The sequence below is a fragment of the Pseudopodoces humilis genome, chromosome 1 (genome assembly GCF_049639895.1).
Source record: "Pseudopodoces humilis isolate 2021_Gansu_Grassland_sample_001 chromosome 1, ASM4963989v1, whole genome shotgun sequence".
NCBI lineage: Eukaryota > Metazoa > Chordata > Aves > Passeriformes > Paridae > Pseudopodoces > Pseudopodoces humilis.
The window spans coordinates 85,750,775-85,768,822 of record NC_142200.1 but is presented as its reverse complement, the minus strand read 5'-3'; the positions used below and the strand labels follow the sequence as shown (position 1 = coordinate 85,768,822).

General features: G+C 38.0%; 1 protein-coding gene across 2 annotated transcripts in view; it reads right to left on the bottom strand.

The window, feature by feature from the left end:
• Nucleotides 1–18,048, bottom strand: part of FARS2 (phenylalanyl-tRNA synthetase 2, mitochondrial) — a 230,105-nt gene that overhangs the window by 155,905 nt on the left and 56,152 nt on the right. For both annotated transcript variants that reach the window (XM_088063477.1, XM_088063484.1), the window contains 2 exons: nucleotides 10,039–10,198; nucleotides 2,451–2,582 (listed from right to left, as the gene is read on the bottom strand). In XM_088063477.1, coding sequence (XP_087919603.1) covers nucleotides 2,451–2,582; nucleotides 10,039–10,198 — 292 coding nt within the window. The remainder of the gene's footprint in view (nucleotides 1–2,450; nucleotides 2,583–10,038; nucleotides 10,199–18,048) is intronic.

The window sequence follows — 18,048 nt, the reverse complement described above, 5'->3', positions numbered from 1 at the left end:
ATTTTTAAATTATTTGGCTTATAACCTCATGGTTTTGAGGTAAACTTTAGTTCAGTATACTTGCTTCAGTCCTCAGCTAACATATTCTGCAACAGTGAGCAATGAGAACATTGCCATTGATTTCCATCAGCAAAGGATCACACCCTAACTGCTTCCAATTTCACAGTTACTAAGCAACACTAAGTGATCACAGCCTCTGAGCAAGCAACGTCCTGTATTCAAAGGTTTGAATTGTACAACTCCATAACGACTTGGAACTTGGGCACCTACCAATGAACACCAGCTTTGCAAATCTTTGATAACAAACTCTTGAAGTAAAGAAATACATACCATGGGTGCTGCTAATTGAAATTAGCTCTACTGAACCACAAAATTTCCTTGTATACTCATCATGAACCTGAAACTGAGAGTACTTTCTAATATATTGCAAAGTTTCTGTATTTTTCCCAGGATTAACCAGAACAAAACCCCTTTTCTTTCTATTGAAATTCATACACAGCACTCCTATTAAAGTTATGTATTTAGGTATAAAGAAGAAAAAGATAGCACACAAAACCAGGAAGTTAAACACCATCAGCCTTAGGGGAACATGTAACATCATCCCTTACAATTCATTGCATCTTTGGACTACTGCATATTTTTTTAATGATTACATAAAAGCACTGTAATGGGATTTTTGTTTTTCTTTTAAAATAATATAGTTAGAAATACTGTCATTGTTAGAAAATAGTAAATAACACCGTATTTTTCTTTTTTTGTTGTTCTAGATTTTACTGAATGCAGACAACTCTTAAAAAATAATCAATAGCTAGATTTGATTTAATGAAGATGGTACTTGCAGACTTTACTGAATTATACTTGCTTATCTACACACCAAGACAACAGAAACCTTGCTTGCTGCTAACATGGAAAATCTGAATGGTCCAGAAGACTGGATCCATTACCCAGAGAATGACTAAGAATGAGGCTGGCTGCTCTCCCTTGGAAAATCCTGATCTGGTCTAACATTTAAAAAATGTGAAATTTCAAGGGTGAGAAAGTGCTATGGAAGCCCACGCATGAGAAAGCTAAAAAAAACAAAAAGTGCTGTAGAAACCTCTGGTGTTCCACGTACCTCCATTCACACACACTCAAAAATGTATACAGTAATTGTTCTGAGACACAGTTTAGCTCTTTTCACACCCATTAGAGGATCCTAATCATAAGAGCTGAGCAACATAAAAGCTTTTGAAGCAGAAAGCCTGGACACTGATGTGTTATATCTAATGGAAACAATATTACACAGCAGTCTTTCACTTCCGAAACTGATTAGAAGCTGTATTGTATTTACCACACTATGAAGATAATAACCTGAGAGAACATTAGCATAAATCATTAATTCATTGTGGGGGAAACTCTGGAAGAGGATATCTTTCCAAAAGGAAAATTATCACATTAAAATGCAAGCAAACTTTGAGGAAAACAAGCTGTGCCAAGTAAATGGTGCCAAAATTAAGTAATTCGTAGTTATCATACTTGGTCTTCAAGAGGAAGATTTCAGAGCACATGAAAATACAACAACAGCTTAGCAAACCAATGGGAAAAAAATAAACTGAGTGTTATATTGGCTATCTGAAAGCCCACTTGCTGGAATTAAACAGATCGTATTCCAAAAGGCTCATGTACTTAATAAACAGTATTAGGAAGACACTGAACAACACAGGACTGAGCACATGTAGACTTTCCTGTGCTTACTAAAAATTGCCTATCCTCAGTAAATGAAAAAGCAAGCATGCAAAATTCTCCATATAAAAATAATTAGAAAAAATCCACCAAATTCTCCTCTCCTTCTTTAATACTTCTGTGTCAGTTCTAGAAAGCAAAATGGTCAGGTGACATTGCTCTGTAATAATTTCAATTAAAGTAAATTATGTTGCTTTTAATGCAATTTACAGCCTCATAAATAACCAGCCTGAGGAGAAAAGAGACAAAACAAAAGAAAAAAAGCTACCCACCATTTGCCCAGCAACCAAATTGCAATATGAAAGATATCACATGCCTCTTTCCATGCTTTAGATACAGAGAAGTATTCTGATATTCCAAATATCAAGGGATGTTATTTGCTATTGATACTTTTAAGTCCTTACTAAGAATGCACTTGACATCTCTTGGGAAAGAAAAAAAAAACACCGCACGCCCTAACTTGCAGGCTTTCTTTTAAAGCTGACATCTGTCTGTCTCCTTACTGCACAAAATAAAAGGCAAGCCTTCTGTTTGCAGGCTTCAGGTCACTTGCTCAGTTGCTACCCTCAAATCACAGCATGCAAGGGCTCATTCCACCTGAGGAGTATTTGTGGCAGCTGCCACGCAGGGATGTCTGTGCTCACCAGGGTAGAAGAGGGCATTCCAGGCTGATTGCGCTGGAAGTGTTCGCTAACAGAGATGTCAATGAAGTAAAGGAGTTTCAGTACCTGAGTTAACAAGCTGCTGCTCCATCACCCCACAGCCCAGGACCTCCATCCATTCTCCTTGGAAGTTGATCTCCATCTCAAAGGAAGGGTGAGTAAATGGGAAGTAGCAATCTACCCATCTGACTTGCAGTCCTGTAGTAGTGTTTAAAAAATAAATAAATATGAAAGGGTGTATGCTTAAAAGGCCATCCCTCCAACCATCTGTAAAACTTGCCCTTCAACTAATGACATGAATTACAGCAATCCAGGAAAATAAATAGCAAACAAACTAATTTACAACACTTGTGCAAGGTGATAAATCTAAAAACCCGTGGAAAAAAATGGCCATGTCTTTTCTAATATGAAAAATGCTTTGTGCAATTCAAGCACCCTTTGAAACCAAATCAATCATTTGTCAAACTCTAGCAACCACCTGGCATCGAACAAAAATGAGCCAAGATAATGGGAAAGTCAGTAATTTCGTTATTCTTTGCACCAGGAAATGACTAACTGCTTCTCACAGGAAAAGCTAGCTAAGTCTTTAATTTTTACTTGGTATTTTGTAGATAGTCTAGGCAAGTAATTTTTTTTCATCAAAACTTAATTAAAATACAGAGCTAGTCTCTCTGTATATGTTTAAAAATGAAAGTTAAAAATAGAGATTAATATACACAAATAGAAATATATTTTCACAGAGTTGCACATTATTAAGGTATGCAACACACACACAGAGCATTCTAGACCTGGTAGATATGTGTAAGGGAAAAGCCCCACTTGGTAATTCCCACCATCTTCCCCAGCTCAGGACCTCTGCAGATACCATTGTGCAGAGCAAGGAAAGTCTGGGTATCTCAGAGTAGTGCAGCCAGAAGAGGGCAAGGTTGTCAGTGCTACCAAAAGCAGAGTTGCTGTCAAAGCCCTCATTATATTTGATGAGTTTTAGTTCTTCTAATGATTTACAGATGCTTTGTTTCACTAAACAATTTTTCCTAACCATCAGGTGTCAGGAAAGAAGTCTCAGAAACATGAACAGTAAAAACTAAAAAGAGAAATGCAAATTCTGTAAGCTAAGCTAATGCCTTAACCCCAAATACATCTCTTCAGTTAAGCCAAATGCTAATCAGAGTTAGGATCATTAAGAACCAGACAGGTCCAGCTTCAAAAATAAGGATCACTACAAAGGTAGGTGGGTGACAGCAACTGTTAGCATTCCTGGTTTGATCTTCAAGTTTTTTTGGGGTTGTTTCATAAAAGGAATGTAAAACATTAAATTGCACGATTCATACTAGAATTTTTTTAATAAAAATATTTTATGTAGCCTCAAGAATTAGATCTTCATTGATTGCTTCTGAAACATGAAATGTGGCTACAGAAACTGAAACAATAAATTACAAGAAAAGCATACATGCATGGCCAGAACATTAAATACCTTGTAATAGTTAGAGGGAACTTATCTAGATGCTACGAAATTTCAAACGGCAAGGCAGGTTTCAAAACAAACAGACTGGTACTTCTAAATTTTCTCTGCTTTCCTAAAAACCAACCTCAGGAAAGTATATGAGAAATGAAAAAGCCTTTTGTTAATTGCATATATAGAACTCAGGAAACTGGAGGTATTTGCAATAGTTTCATTCACAATTGTACTGACAATTACAATTGACTTACAGCAATTACTTTATTACTCTTTTTTGTCTGCATGACAATAAAAAATACAGAGATGAAAAGAGTCATGTATACAATAGTATGATGTGCAGAAAACATTTTTTTAATTTCCTGATCTTGGCATTTTAATCCTTGGGCTATGCACATATAAAATATTCTCATTTAGCCTGCAAAATATGCAGCTGTAGCAACTACATTGACTGTTCAACTAGCTTGTGTTCAGTAACAACATTCAGATAATGGTTTCTTATTAATCCTCTGATTACTCAAAAATGAAGCTCTGGAAAAAAAAAAAGGATTCCTCAGCTGTTTGTTCTTAATTAAAATAAATTTTAAGAGGTAAAAAAATAATTTAAAGGTCTTTTTATTTTTGCATTTTAATGCATATCAGTACTTAAGAGACTTTTGTTTTAAATGCAAATAAGCAAACAAACAATATTCTGAACCAAAACAAATTCACAATGAAAAAACAACTCTTGCCTTCATTCTGTTCTCTAAATTAATAGTTAATCCCACATACCACAATAATTTTATTCATATAGTATCCAGGCCATTTGGGAATATCTCTGTAGTTTATATTCAAGTGTTCTTTCAGACTTTTGGCTCTATAAGACTTTACTGAAAAGCAGAGGGTGCTCAGCCTTTGGCAACATTAACTATATTTCTATAGAGTGTCACAGAATAAATGGGTACATGTATTATTTAGATACAAAATATTGTCTTTGTGGTCAATATATTCCCAAGGAGTAAAGAGCATTGCTTACGCTCAGCAAATTAAACCACTCAAGACTTAAAAGGATTATGATGATTAGGCTTCCTCTAGTACTATGTAATTTTCCTGATTTGGCTTAATTCATTTTTTCACATACAACCTATGAAATACTGGCAAAATTGATATTTTCTAGAAATTTTAGGAGGCCAAGAGACATATTTGTCTTAAAACAGGCACTTACAAGACCACAATGCTGAATCTAATTGAGGCCAGAACACTAGACACAAACTCCGTAACTTTTCCAGTTCAGAGAAATTATTTGTGTTATCAGACACAAACACACCTGCTCAGAGCCTCACAGTGTTCATGGGAGTCCTTCCAGTGGGTAGAGGTCCATTCATAATTGTGCTGATTCTGGCTGAACACCATGTTCCCAGCAAAGCTGCTCTACCACTCCCCTACTCAACTGGACCAGGGATAGGAAGTACAATGAAAGGCGCATGGGTCAAGATAAGGGCAGGAAGAGATCACTCACCAATTACAGTCATGGGCAAAACAGACTTGACTTGGGAAAATTCATTGAATTTATTACCAATCAAATAGAGTAATAATAATATTGGATAATGGGAAGTAAAAACTAATTCTTGAAAACAACTTCCCCCATCCCTCCCTTTTTCCAGGCTCAACTCCACTCCCAAAATCTCTACCTCCTCCTCACCAGCAGTGGGGATGGGAAACAGGGGCTATGGACAGTTCATCCCTCATTTTCTCTGGGAGTCTTCCCCTGCTCCAGGGTGGAGTCATGCCGACCAAAGAAAGTCCTTCATTAATTGCACCAGATGAGCCCCTTCAATAGCATGCAGCCCTTCAGGAACCTGCTCCAGCATGGGTCTCTCCACAGGGCCTGCCAGAAACCTGCTCCAGCACAAGTTTCCAACAGTGTCCCACCCTTCTTTGGGAGTTCACCTGCTCCAGCATGGGGTCCTCCATAGGCTGCAGGTGGATCTCTGTATCCCCAGGGACCTCCATGGGCTGGAGGGGCACAGGTCTGCATCCTGGGCTGCTGAGGAATCTCAGCTCAGGCACCTGGAGCACCTCCTCTCCCTCCTTCTCCACTGACCTTGTGTCTCAACAAAGGTATCTGAAGGGCTGTTTCTCACACATCTTCTCGTTCCTCTTCCTGGCTGCAAATTGTGCAGGATGTTTTTTTCTCCCTTTTACAATGCGCTGTCCCAGAGGTGCTACCATCACTGATGGGCTCAGCTTTGGCCAGCAGTGGGTCCATCTTGGAGCTGGCTGGCACTGGCTCTGTCAGACATGGAGCAAACATCTGGCAGCTCCTCACAGAAGCCACCCCTGCCATCTCCTTGCTATCAAAACCTTGCCATGCAAACCCAACACAGTAACTTATATGTCAGATCAGTACGGAAATAAGTGAATAATCACTGTTATTTCTGAACACTGAATCCAGGTAAGGAATTGATCGTAGACTGCACTCAAAAGTAATGCGCTATCAGATATTAAGCTAAACAAGTGCCAGCCTAATTGAGTCTCATAATGGAATAGGCTTGACCAAAGACACTGAAAAAGAAAGAAAAGGCAAAAAAGAACAAGCCAAACACATTAAAGCAGCCTTTTGCTACACTACAGCACAGAAACAACAAAGCCTGAGACCCAGATGGTCTTCACTGACCAGAAATTCTCTTTGTTGCTGTGAGGATTATTTTTAGAGATGAGGTTGTGGAAGAAAAAGGAGAGGGGTGCAGGGAGGGTGCTGGGAAGCACAGAAGGTATTGAACTGTGGCCTCTTAAGGTGTGCGTCAATTTGTAAGTACTCTGCACCTCATTGTTTCAGATATTTCATCATACTTGCAGCAGGCAGGAGCTGGCTGCCCACATAAACCTGCATTAGCTCACATTTTTTAGAAGTTATTAGCCAGACCATTGTGTCCTTGATAAATGATTTTATTTTTTTTTTAACTTGTCACACTCATAGATCTCCATGTACTCAAAGAAGGTATCACTACCACAGATTAAGAAGCAGAATGAGCAGAACGTGTTTGATTTAAAAGATATCCAGTGGTGGTTCGGTGAGAACCAGCAGTGGCAAAGCCATCAGCCAAAGCACAACATTACTCACTCTCCTGCTTTTCCCTTACCAGTGCCTAGGAGCTGGGTAGATAAATAAGGGACAGCAGTGATTTTTAAGCCATTTCATGTAAAGCAACAAATCACAGAACCAGCACACAGTCATTATTTTTTATTTGCTACAGTAAGATTACTTCTGAATCTCTCAGGGTGCAGAAAGCTTTTGGCAAACTAAAGAGCGGTTAGAGAAAGAACCATAGTTGAGAAAGACTGGCTAAATTTAGGGGGAAATCTTGAACAGCCTTGTTTCTAGGTAACTAAAATGAGAATTAACAGACTACCTACACTGGCAGAACTATATGGGGAGATGGAGGTGTAACTTAAATTAGAAGAGTTTAAGTGTGCACCTTATAGAGGTAACAGAGGAAAACTAAGAAAGGTGATGTCTAGGTGTAGTATTTGAAATAGCTTCCAGACAGAAAAAAGGGAAGAAACTGAAAGACATATACTTGTAGAAGGCAAAATCAGGCATGTCATACCACCAGAAAACGCCTTAAAAAGAACTACTTTACACTGTCAAGTTTTTAAGACAACTGATTGGATGTTCCAGAACTTTCTCCTTACTCTAATATCTATCATTCCTTTGATGTTGGCAAGGCCAAAAAGACATAAAAGGAAAATAGCAAAAAAAAACTTATTACAAAACTATGACTTTTGTAATAAGGGTAAGTGCAGATTCTATGAACTCTTTGACCTTCCTCAGGACAACACAGCAACTTTGCAACTATTTAAGCACCTATTTCAGCAACTTTGTTTTGTCAACACTGGATTGTCCAAACAGTGCGGTAGGAATCAGGTAGAGCCCAATTGTCTCATTAAATATTATGAAAACTAACCTAGAACAATGAAAAAAAGAAAAAAAATGAAAAAAAAAAAAAAAAGGGAAGTCAGTGATATCACCTTTCTGCAGAGATCCTGCAGAGATCCTTAATCTATCATCAACCTGTGCTAGTAAATTCCCAGGGAAGCACTGCAGAAGCACAGCTTCCAAGTCCAGGACTTCAGGTACAATCTAGTTTATGCAAAACTAACATGTACATCAGACTTAATCTACAATCCAAAAAATGTGCCTATAAAAAACAGTTGGCTGTACAACAATGCAACATTTCAGTCACTCACTACAGCTATGGTCATGCTATCCTGCTAGAAAAGATGTGCAACTTCACTACTATATTCTGCTGACAGCACAGGTTGTAAAGAATACAACTGATGTCAAGTACAAAGGAATGAAATTTTTGCTTTTAACAGAACATGGGGCCTTATGAAATATCCACGTATAGGAAAAACATAAAAATTTTCCAAGAGCAACACATTTAAACATATTTTAAATTCTAAGTTAAAATTTACAGACGTAAAAAGTAATCAAGAGCATTGTGTAAAGTAAAGCGTAAAATGCTAGTTAAAAGATGACAGCTATCAAAATACAAATTTATTTATGTGTGCCCCAAGACAGTTGCAGTGCACCAATCTCATATACCTTGTGCCTAACATGAACTTAAATGCTTTGAATTCCAGTATTTACATGAATGGGGCAGGGGGGGAAATACACATATATACACACATGCATATGTATAATTAAATTTAGTTCAATAACTGTATCTTGTGTTTGTATTCCAGGAAAGATATAGGGGGTATAGAAATAGAAAATCCCAACAGTAAGAAGGTGGCATCTACTTTTAGTTTGCACATTTAAAATAATTTATGAATATATTTTAATGTCTTTTTAGCTACTGTGTAGACTGTGTAAGAACTAGTAATAGCCAACATGCTGAGGCTTAAAGTGCAGCATCTGTCAGCAATTAGAGAAGGATGTCACTGCAGTCTGAGATACCACTAATAACTCCAAGAATTCCTCACTTTAAACATCCTCAGTATCTGAGGTTGATCTAAATGTATCATTCTTACTGTTATTCACTTTCATCCCGATTTTGTATGTTTCAAAAGATCACTATTAAGTAAAATACACCTACAAGAAACTCTGAGCTGAGGAACTTAAAAATTTTTGTCCAGGTGGATTACAACAATAACTGGTAAAAGTTTTGCATGCTATAAATCAACTTTAGAAATTCAGAAAAATATTCAAGCAGTCATATATAGAACCTGGTATCATTATCAATCCATTTTTGGAACTACTGCTCTAAGTGCAGTACACATCTTAAAAGACCTTAGAAAGTAAGAAAGACACCTCATGCATTCTAATACCATCCAGTATTTCCTCAACAGAAAAATGAATCAACTCAGAAGAGCAGCATCCTTGCCAGGAAATAGCATTAATGCAGCAATTTTGACTCGGGTCATTTATAAATTCAGTTCCTGAAACTGAAAGCAGGTATTTCTAAGGAGAGAATACTTCATTCATATACACATTCATTACCCTTCTTCATTCCACTGTAAGTACCAAAAAACAATTACTGTTCAGCTTGATGTGAACTTAGCAAACATGGTCTGCCCTCAGCTGGAAGGTTTAATTTATGTGCACAAGGGAACCGCTCGGCGCTTTGTGTGCGCACGCAGCGGAGCAGCACATGGACACTCACACTCTTTCCCTGCTCCTGCCCATCCCCATGCTGCTGGTGTGGGATCTGAACGCTGCCCAGCTGCACCCAAGCTCTAATGCACCCCAGATGCAATGCTGCCCCCATGCTCCATCCCTCCAGGGACACGGGAGGCCCATGAGGATGAAGCAGAGGGGGTCCTGTACAGCTCTGTGCTGGAGCTGGAGCTGCCTCTCCTCGCAGGACTCACACTTCAGCCCTTTAGCACACAGCTTCTGCCAGACCACGGCTTGCAGTTGGGTATCCACATGTTCCCACTGTAGTCATGCCCACTACATTATTCTGACATGCTGCACACCAAAACTTTGTCACAAAAACCTGCTGAGTTGGCACAGCATTGTGTGCACCAGTATTTAGGAAAATCCACAGAGGAATGTGCGCACTCTTGGAAAAACCCACCTGGCTGTTTCTGTATTACCAGCTGCCAACACAACCCCTAAGCTTCCTGTCTGTGTTACACAGCAAAATGTTTCTCAACAAGACAAATGACTACAGCCATGAGCAATCTGGGAGAAAAGGTGCAAGAACCTACCATCACCAAAGATGTGAGTCATGAGCTTCGTGAGCACCTGCTTCAGGTTGAACTCCACCAGCCTCACTGCTTCCATAGTGTGACACTCCTGCTTGTGTGCAGTGCGATGGCCTTGCTCAAACAGCTGTAAGCCTTCACCATCTTTAATGCTGGAGAACAGCTAGAACAAAACCACAAAAACACCGTGTTTTGCATCAGTGACCTCCTGAATGAAAATAAAGAATGAGGTTTCATTGATTTAAGTGGGAATCTTACCTGCTAAGTCTGAACTGTGAAAAACAAACATAAAGGCTGTGACTTTACACAAATTCTGTTCACTAAATGCAGAGATGAATCATCGTAAGAACAAAAATACTCAAATAATTAAATCTGGCTTCTTTCTGTACTATATCTTTAAATAATATGATTAGCTACAGGAAAATAATAATTTACAAAATAAGCATCTCTCATTTTCTGACTCAGTCACTTTGAAAATTATCATGTAGGACAAATAATCTGTACAGCGTATGTAAATTACACCCCAAAAAATTACAAAACACAATGAACACAATGGCATTTATCAAACTTCAACTCCTTTAGTACCTGAATGATGTAAAAGAAATACCAGAACAATAAAAAAGAAACAAAAACATAAAACTTAGAAAACCAAACAAAAACCAAATTAAAAAAAAAAAACAAATCAAAACAAAACAACCCAACAAAACACCTAACCAACCAACCAACCAAACCAACCCCAAACAGAAAACATAAATAAACCAAAAAATCCCCCAAACCAGCCAACAAAAAAAACCACCCAAAACAAACCCTGGCAGTTTAATGAGACTTAAGATGCTTACAGTTGATTCATCCTATGTACAGTTTATATTCATTTAAGGACTACCATTTTCCTGTATATTCCCACACTGAACATACTTTTTGTGAACAGGAGTTTTGTCTATGGGGCATTCAAGGATTCATGAGATAAGTTATGAAGCACAAGGACAGCTCTTTTGGGGTGCGGCAGACTTGCTCTTCATTCAGACACTGCACATCAGCTTCAAGTTGAAGTGTTCTTTTTTCTGCATATCCCCATATGTTTCTGGCCAGGTGATCCTGGCCAGATACATACCAGCAAATCTATATCCTCACAGAGAGACCAATAAAACACATTCATTAAACAACATTGTTGGAGTGTTTGTGTCTTAAAGAGACAAGCAGGCAGTTTTACACTTTAAAGAGTAATTTTGTTGGAAATCCTTACAGCTGTACAAAACCCCCATATCTGGGGTGAAGTCTGGAGGGTAGGCAGAGCCACTTGTCAAACTGTTTCTAGTGCCCTTTCCTACATCTCCTCCTCTACCTTCCCCTAGTCAATCAAGCACACACAGAGGGAAATAAACATGCACTGAGATTTTCTTCCCATTAAGCCTCCCAGCATAATTAGCTCTTACTCAGGAGATGCCACGAATAGTGTGTAACCTTAACAACTCATGGATGCCCACAGAAGTTAACTGCAGTTTGATGCCTTCAGAGCACTAAATGCTCTAAACAAAAAGTTCAATTATCTGGTAGTCCACAAATGCTAGATACAATTAATTAGGACTAGTTTCTAGCACTTTTCCTACAGACACAATGAATGAAGAGTCTGAGTTTAGATAGCAGGCAAACTAGCACCACAGTGGATTGAAGGAATACAAAAAAAAAAAAATCAGTAGCATTTAACCTTTTATTGCTAGCCACAAGGAGATTGCTGGCAGATTGAGAAAACACTTCAGTTGAGCTCCTAAGTGTGCTGCAGAAAATACTAAATTAAAAAGGGAAAGTACAAATACCGAACAAAATGATTCTCCACCAGTCTAACAAAAATGCCTTCACTAACCAAAAGGCAGCAGCTTGACAAAGTATCACACTTTTAAATAACAGATTCTTTATTCAAGTGCTCATCTGAAAGATTAAGCCCCTTTCTTCTTACTAACATTATTCCTACCTTGACTGGAAAAAGCAGATAATACCCTCCCTACAACTAATTTGCTGTCAGCAGGGCAGATTGGTCATCCAGCACGTGGTTTTGAAAACCAGGGGGAATTCAGAGAGGCCAGCATTAGCCTAGAGAAGATAACTGTCTTACTCACTCACCGGGTAGCCAGTGGATAGACACACGCTCCCTCACAGAGGAACACAGAGTGGCTAAATTAGGTTCCTGCTCTGAGCTACCCTATATGGGTAGCTATTTTTTCTAGTGACTGATTGACTCACTCACTAAGCCAGAAACACTTTCAGGCAACAGAGGTGCTCCCTCTTTGGACCAGAACACAGTATTTTCACATTAGAAGGTATGTATGTTATTTTACCTATAAGCAGCATTCTAGGACATGAAACTCTCTTCCTCCTTTTCCCTTTCACTCCTCCCTTCAGCTTAGGACTGACTCCTCAGACCTCTGCAAAGAACAGACAGTCTGGACACTAGCCTTTAAGACACAGATGTATCAAAAAGTACATAGAAATACTTTTCCTTACTGTTGTATTATTTCTGAAACGTTGGTATCACAATGACAGTCTTAAGCAAAATTCTATTTCAACAGTTTATATCAGATGTGGAAACAAAATACATGCAAGAACCATTAAAGACACTGAATCATAATCCAGCCCTGTCACCTGCCTGAGCCCTAATCCTAAACCAGACATATGCACCATCTCCTTCTCCAAGCCAGGACAAGTGTCCATGCAGTAGTGTACTGAGCTGGATGGGCAGTAACCCAGGAGAAGGGAAAAAACTGAGGGATGTGAAAACAGTCAAATTCAGCTTAGTAATCAAATACCAGCATGCTAGCAGCATCAAGAGATGAGCTGGCACATGGAACAGGGCTGGGTCACTTTGGGCACAGGTGTGACTTTAGTCCAGTTCAGACAGGCTATTAAAACACAGCCATAGGGAAGTCCCTGGAATAGGCAAGACAACAGCCCCCCTTCACAGTCAGGCATCAAGAGGTACTTTGGATTCTCCATAGAGGCTCCATCAGCTGCAGATCGGATTATACTGAGAAAATAAAAGAGATACCTTACAGTTGTATTAATATTTATTCCTGACTTTCCATTCACTGACATTGCTATGTCAATATGAGCAGCTCTAAACTGATACACCAATTTCACTATTACAACGATTGAACTGTGCTAAGTACATGTCTTGGATTAGAAACACTTCAACATTTCTGTATACATAAAGCCAGGAAAGTCAAAGCTTGAATAAAATGAAGAATCACCGACAGTCGCTCCTTTTTGATGTCAATTTTTCTCAAGCACATATCTGAGCAAATGGAGAAAAAAGATACCTAACGTCTTGCATAAAATGCTGACACATCCAAGACGACATTTTTACTTACATTCATTCCTTCAGAGCAGACTAAAACAGCATGCACTATCTTATTGTATTGAATACAATCAGTCACTACTACAAGCAGGAAAGAAATTTCCTGTAGCCATAAATCAAGTACCTATGTGTCTGTCTAGTGTAAGGACAAGAAGATTTTTCTTTGAGTGAAGGTGTGCAAAACATTGAATATTGTATCACCATGAAGAGTCAAAAAAATTAACACTTACCAGAATTTATCATCATATCTGACTGATGCTGCATTACAAAGGAGAAAGCAGAAAGGAATTGAAGTGACCTAACCATGTGACATGATGTTTACTCACAGTTTAGCTCATAACAAAAATAAATTGAAATTTGATAACATGTAATGGCAAGAAGACATAGAGTTTTAACTGGACATGTACAAATAGAGCTATAGTCCTTCAAAAGCACATTCCAGTACTTCTCAGCCTGGCATGAAGGGCAGAAGTCACATTTGTGATTTAAACAAAGACCCCAAAACTTCCTCAGTCACTTGACAGACTTTTTAGTCTCACATCCCTTCAGAATCCATATGTTTAGTATTCAAAATTAAGTGCCTCTTTGCAGGATGGCATTCACAGTAGGTTTCAGACCAGAGAAATCTGTAACTGTATCCTGTCTTTCCACAATGCAGTTGTGTATTCCTCCTGCCACTCATGCATACACCAGCGATTAAGATAATGAATAAATCATGCTCATGTTCTTACACTCAAAGGGAAACCAGCATTTAAGATTATCTCTATATGAGGATCTGCATGTGACTACACCCAACCTTGCTACACCAAATACATTTTGTCTCACTGGCCCTAATAAATATCTCTAAAAATGAACCAACAGCTGCAATCTGAATCCACTTAAAAATAGCAAACCCTTCCCACAACATTTCAAATGTGCTATGGAAAACTCAAGACTCAACCAAAGGATTGGGAATGATGAAGATGATGCCACCAATAGATGACTCAAAGAGAAAATCTAATTTCAGTCTCAGTGAGGCTCTAAGGTGTAAGCATACACCCTGATGCAGCCAGCTTCAGGTACCAAAGAGATACGCAGCCCATGATCCACATGACAGAAGGCTCTTCACTGCATATCAATAAGGATTTTTGGGGGCAGAAAATGGCAAAAAATTACTTTAACTGACAAGCTTGAAGGTGGTCACCCTAAATCCTTCCATTCCAATTCTCCAGTTACAGCAAAGAAAGGTAACCTCTGTTGTTTTTTGGGGCTGGAGCACTGTGGTTTTTTTTGGTTTTTTTTAACTTAATCAAAATGCTTCTGTAAGAAAATGGAAAACTATAAAGATGTTTTCAAAGTAGAAAGAAAAAGTAACACTGCTACATAGATACCTGATATAATGAGACACCTGTGATAGACTTCTGTTTCTGTAGCAGTAGAAATACCTTTACTTTTAAGTACCTTAGACTTCCCAAATACACTTGTGGACACTTTGCTCTTTTTTTCCTTCCTGCACAATTTAAATATTGCATTGAATAGATTTAACTACTTCACTCGGAAAAGCTTTGTCGGTTTGTTTGGGTTTTTTTAGCTGGACAACAAAATGTAAGACAAAGTCTGAAAAGAATATGAAGCCTTTGCAGTAAAAGATGCACCATCAGTTTTCAAACTTTCTACACAATAGATAACTATGAGAATCTAACAGACCTTCAGATGCCCTTCACTGTAAATTTTTTGACTAAAAACAACAAAGAATACAATTTGGATCCTCGGATCAGTGAAGATCTATTTATTACAGCATGATTTATATGCCACAACTTGGAAAACTGAATAATACAATGTTCACAATTTGAATTAAAACTGGAGAAAGTGAAATCAGTTCCATCTAAGCTAGTCAGGCTCTTCATTGCGACCACTCAGTTCAACTGCAGCTTCAGGAATAAATTCACTTCAGAATATTCTAGCAAAGCAATGCTGCTGCTCCTTTTTGTTACCAAGGTGTATCTAGTTCAAGTGTCTCTGCTCCTTTACCACCCTCGCTGCTCCCTGTGAGAAGGAGAACTCTCTCCCAGGCTCCTTGGGACCGATGCTTTGCTCACAATCCCATCCATAATTTCTAGAGGGTTAAGAAGGGTACCTCTCCTTGGTCATTTAAGTCTTTTAAAATATTTGTTTCCTGGTGCCCAGCTAAGCAATGCTATTATGACTCCCACTCCCACACCCAAACACTCTCAGACATACTGTAAAAGCTCCAAATCACCCCATAAAATAGGTTGATCCCTGGAACACTATAAATTGATTTAAATTCCTTTACATATGAGAATTTTTTAAAAATGGGACTGAAGACAGGAAGGAGCTTTTCTTTGATACGATATCAGAGCACAAGCACAGTATCCAAAGCTGCAGTAACATATAGGATTTTGGAGAAGTCAAACCGAAAGCCTCCAGTTTTCCAAGGGGAAAACCAGCATGGCACTTGTTTCAAAAAAACCCCAAAACTGCAGATGAGTGGTCAATCAGGAGTTCAGATCATCCCAAACCACAAGGAAAAGGATAAAAGCAACATATTTTTCTTTTTTAACAATACACCAGGTATATTGCCAAGGTACTCAAGTATGGGAGGATGAGGAAAGGAGTGTGTATTTAGATGAAAAAGAGAAAAATCTACTAATCTTCTATTACCTAGAACAAGAGTCTTTACATTTCAGGATATAAACACTAGAAGCTACAATATTGACTTATTTTTTAAATTATAAATAGTGCTTTGGAGGAGCAATCCTTTATTCGTAACTAGAATAATTACCCTTTTTCTACTGCATCCTAACAAAAAAGTTTCCATTTCTACCATAAGCATTTCCATGGAGAATAATGATGTATCCCTACTACTTCTAGCACAAACAAGCCTGATGAGAGCATTATTTTTTCATCTAAACAATCTTGTATTGGCCTCCACTAGAACAAGGTTACTATATTAGAAGAGCAATTCATATGTTTTAGCGTCGGTTCCCCTTAAAATTTATGTATAATTCAGTATAGACTATAAAACACTGTAGGAAGTCTCCTTCAAATGTTTTTTTGTTATCAACTGAAAGCTGCCATTGGGTTTATACTGGCTCCCTCTTCTGGCTGACATGCACAAAGTGCAATTGAGTTGAGATTTTTTTCTCTTTTCCATAAATTATGGAACTGCACCAAAGGCAACCACATAGCACGGAAATAATTTCTCGTATAATCCACCCAGGAAAACTGGCCAGTTCAAATCTGACTACAGCAGTATCAAAAACTGCCAATCCAAAGCACGAATCAAAAGAAAAAAAGCCATACACCATAGAAGGAAATAAAAAAATTCAAACATCAATTGGAAGAAAAACAGGAATGTAGGAGGAAGTGAACAGAAAAGGGTATAATTTGGGGGTACTGTTTAAGAAAAGCAGTTCATTTTATGTTCACAATCTGGAAGTAGGTTTGGGAAACTTTTTGTTTCTGGTTTTAACTATTTATACTAGTCAATTGCTAACTGTTCTACATATTACGCTCAGATAATAATCACCTAAGGTACTTTTAAATATATTGAAAACATGTCTAAGTGTATTTTCAGATGTTCTTTGATAGCAGTCCAAGGACATTTTTTAAAAGTTTATGAGAAATTTAAGCATGAATTATTCTAACTTTTACCAATGAGTTAGAGAATTTCTTTAGTACTTCAGTATTTACACTCAATCAAAGCTGCAGAAATGGATCAGTTACCTGCCCATCTTTGATTTATAGATTACTTCTCTCTAAAAAGTAATCAACCAACCATCACAAAAAAACATATAGCCAAAAAAGCAAATAGCTTACAATTATCTCAGAATAAATACTGTAAAATTGCCAAACTTGGTTTGTTTTTCCAGATCTTACTTGAATGTACTAATTTTAACTTTGATATAAAGAATTATGCTGAAGGTTTCCATCACGAGGCAGGAGTTTTAACCTAGTCATGACTACGGAATTTGGCATTTGTAAAAGAGACATGCTCTTCTACATCTTCATCTTTTGTATCCCACCTAAAATTTCAGCTGAGGATAAACTGACTTTTCCCCCACACCTCCTAAACTGAGATCAAACATCAAATTCCTCTAAATTCAAGTTCTTATAAAATCACTCTAAGCTTTTGTTTTTCTTCTTACATCTTCTTAGGTTTGTGGTCACTTACACTGAGAAGACAGTGAACGAAGAATGTAAAAATCAAAAGAACAAATTAGAACAGCAAAGTGACAACAGCATGTAAAATTACTACATTTGCCATAAAATTAAATGTACTCAGGGCTTGTAGCTAAGAGCTAATAGTTTTTCCCTTGGTTCCAAAGATTCTGATCCTTGGTACTTGTGCAAATTTCCTCTCACCAGAGACTGTAGCCTGGGTAGGAAGGAAAAGTCTGAGACAAGGGTAACAGGCCCTGACAGTCACACGTTTCTGCTCAGTGGGTTACAGCTTAAACTTGAGTATAAATAAATGAATATCAGAGTATTTCTCTCATGTAGTATTACCTCTATTTAGTCTTTGTTCTGCTCAGACAGTTCCTTCTGGAATTATTTAAATGTGGATTATTCTGAACAGGCAACCAGAATACAAAACACAGAAACAGTCCCCAGTGAAATTTCGGAACTACACATTCATTTTTTCCACAAGGCTCTTGTGATTA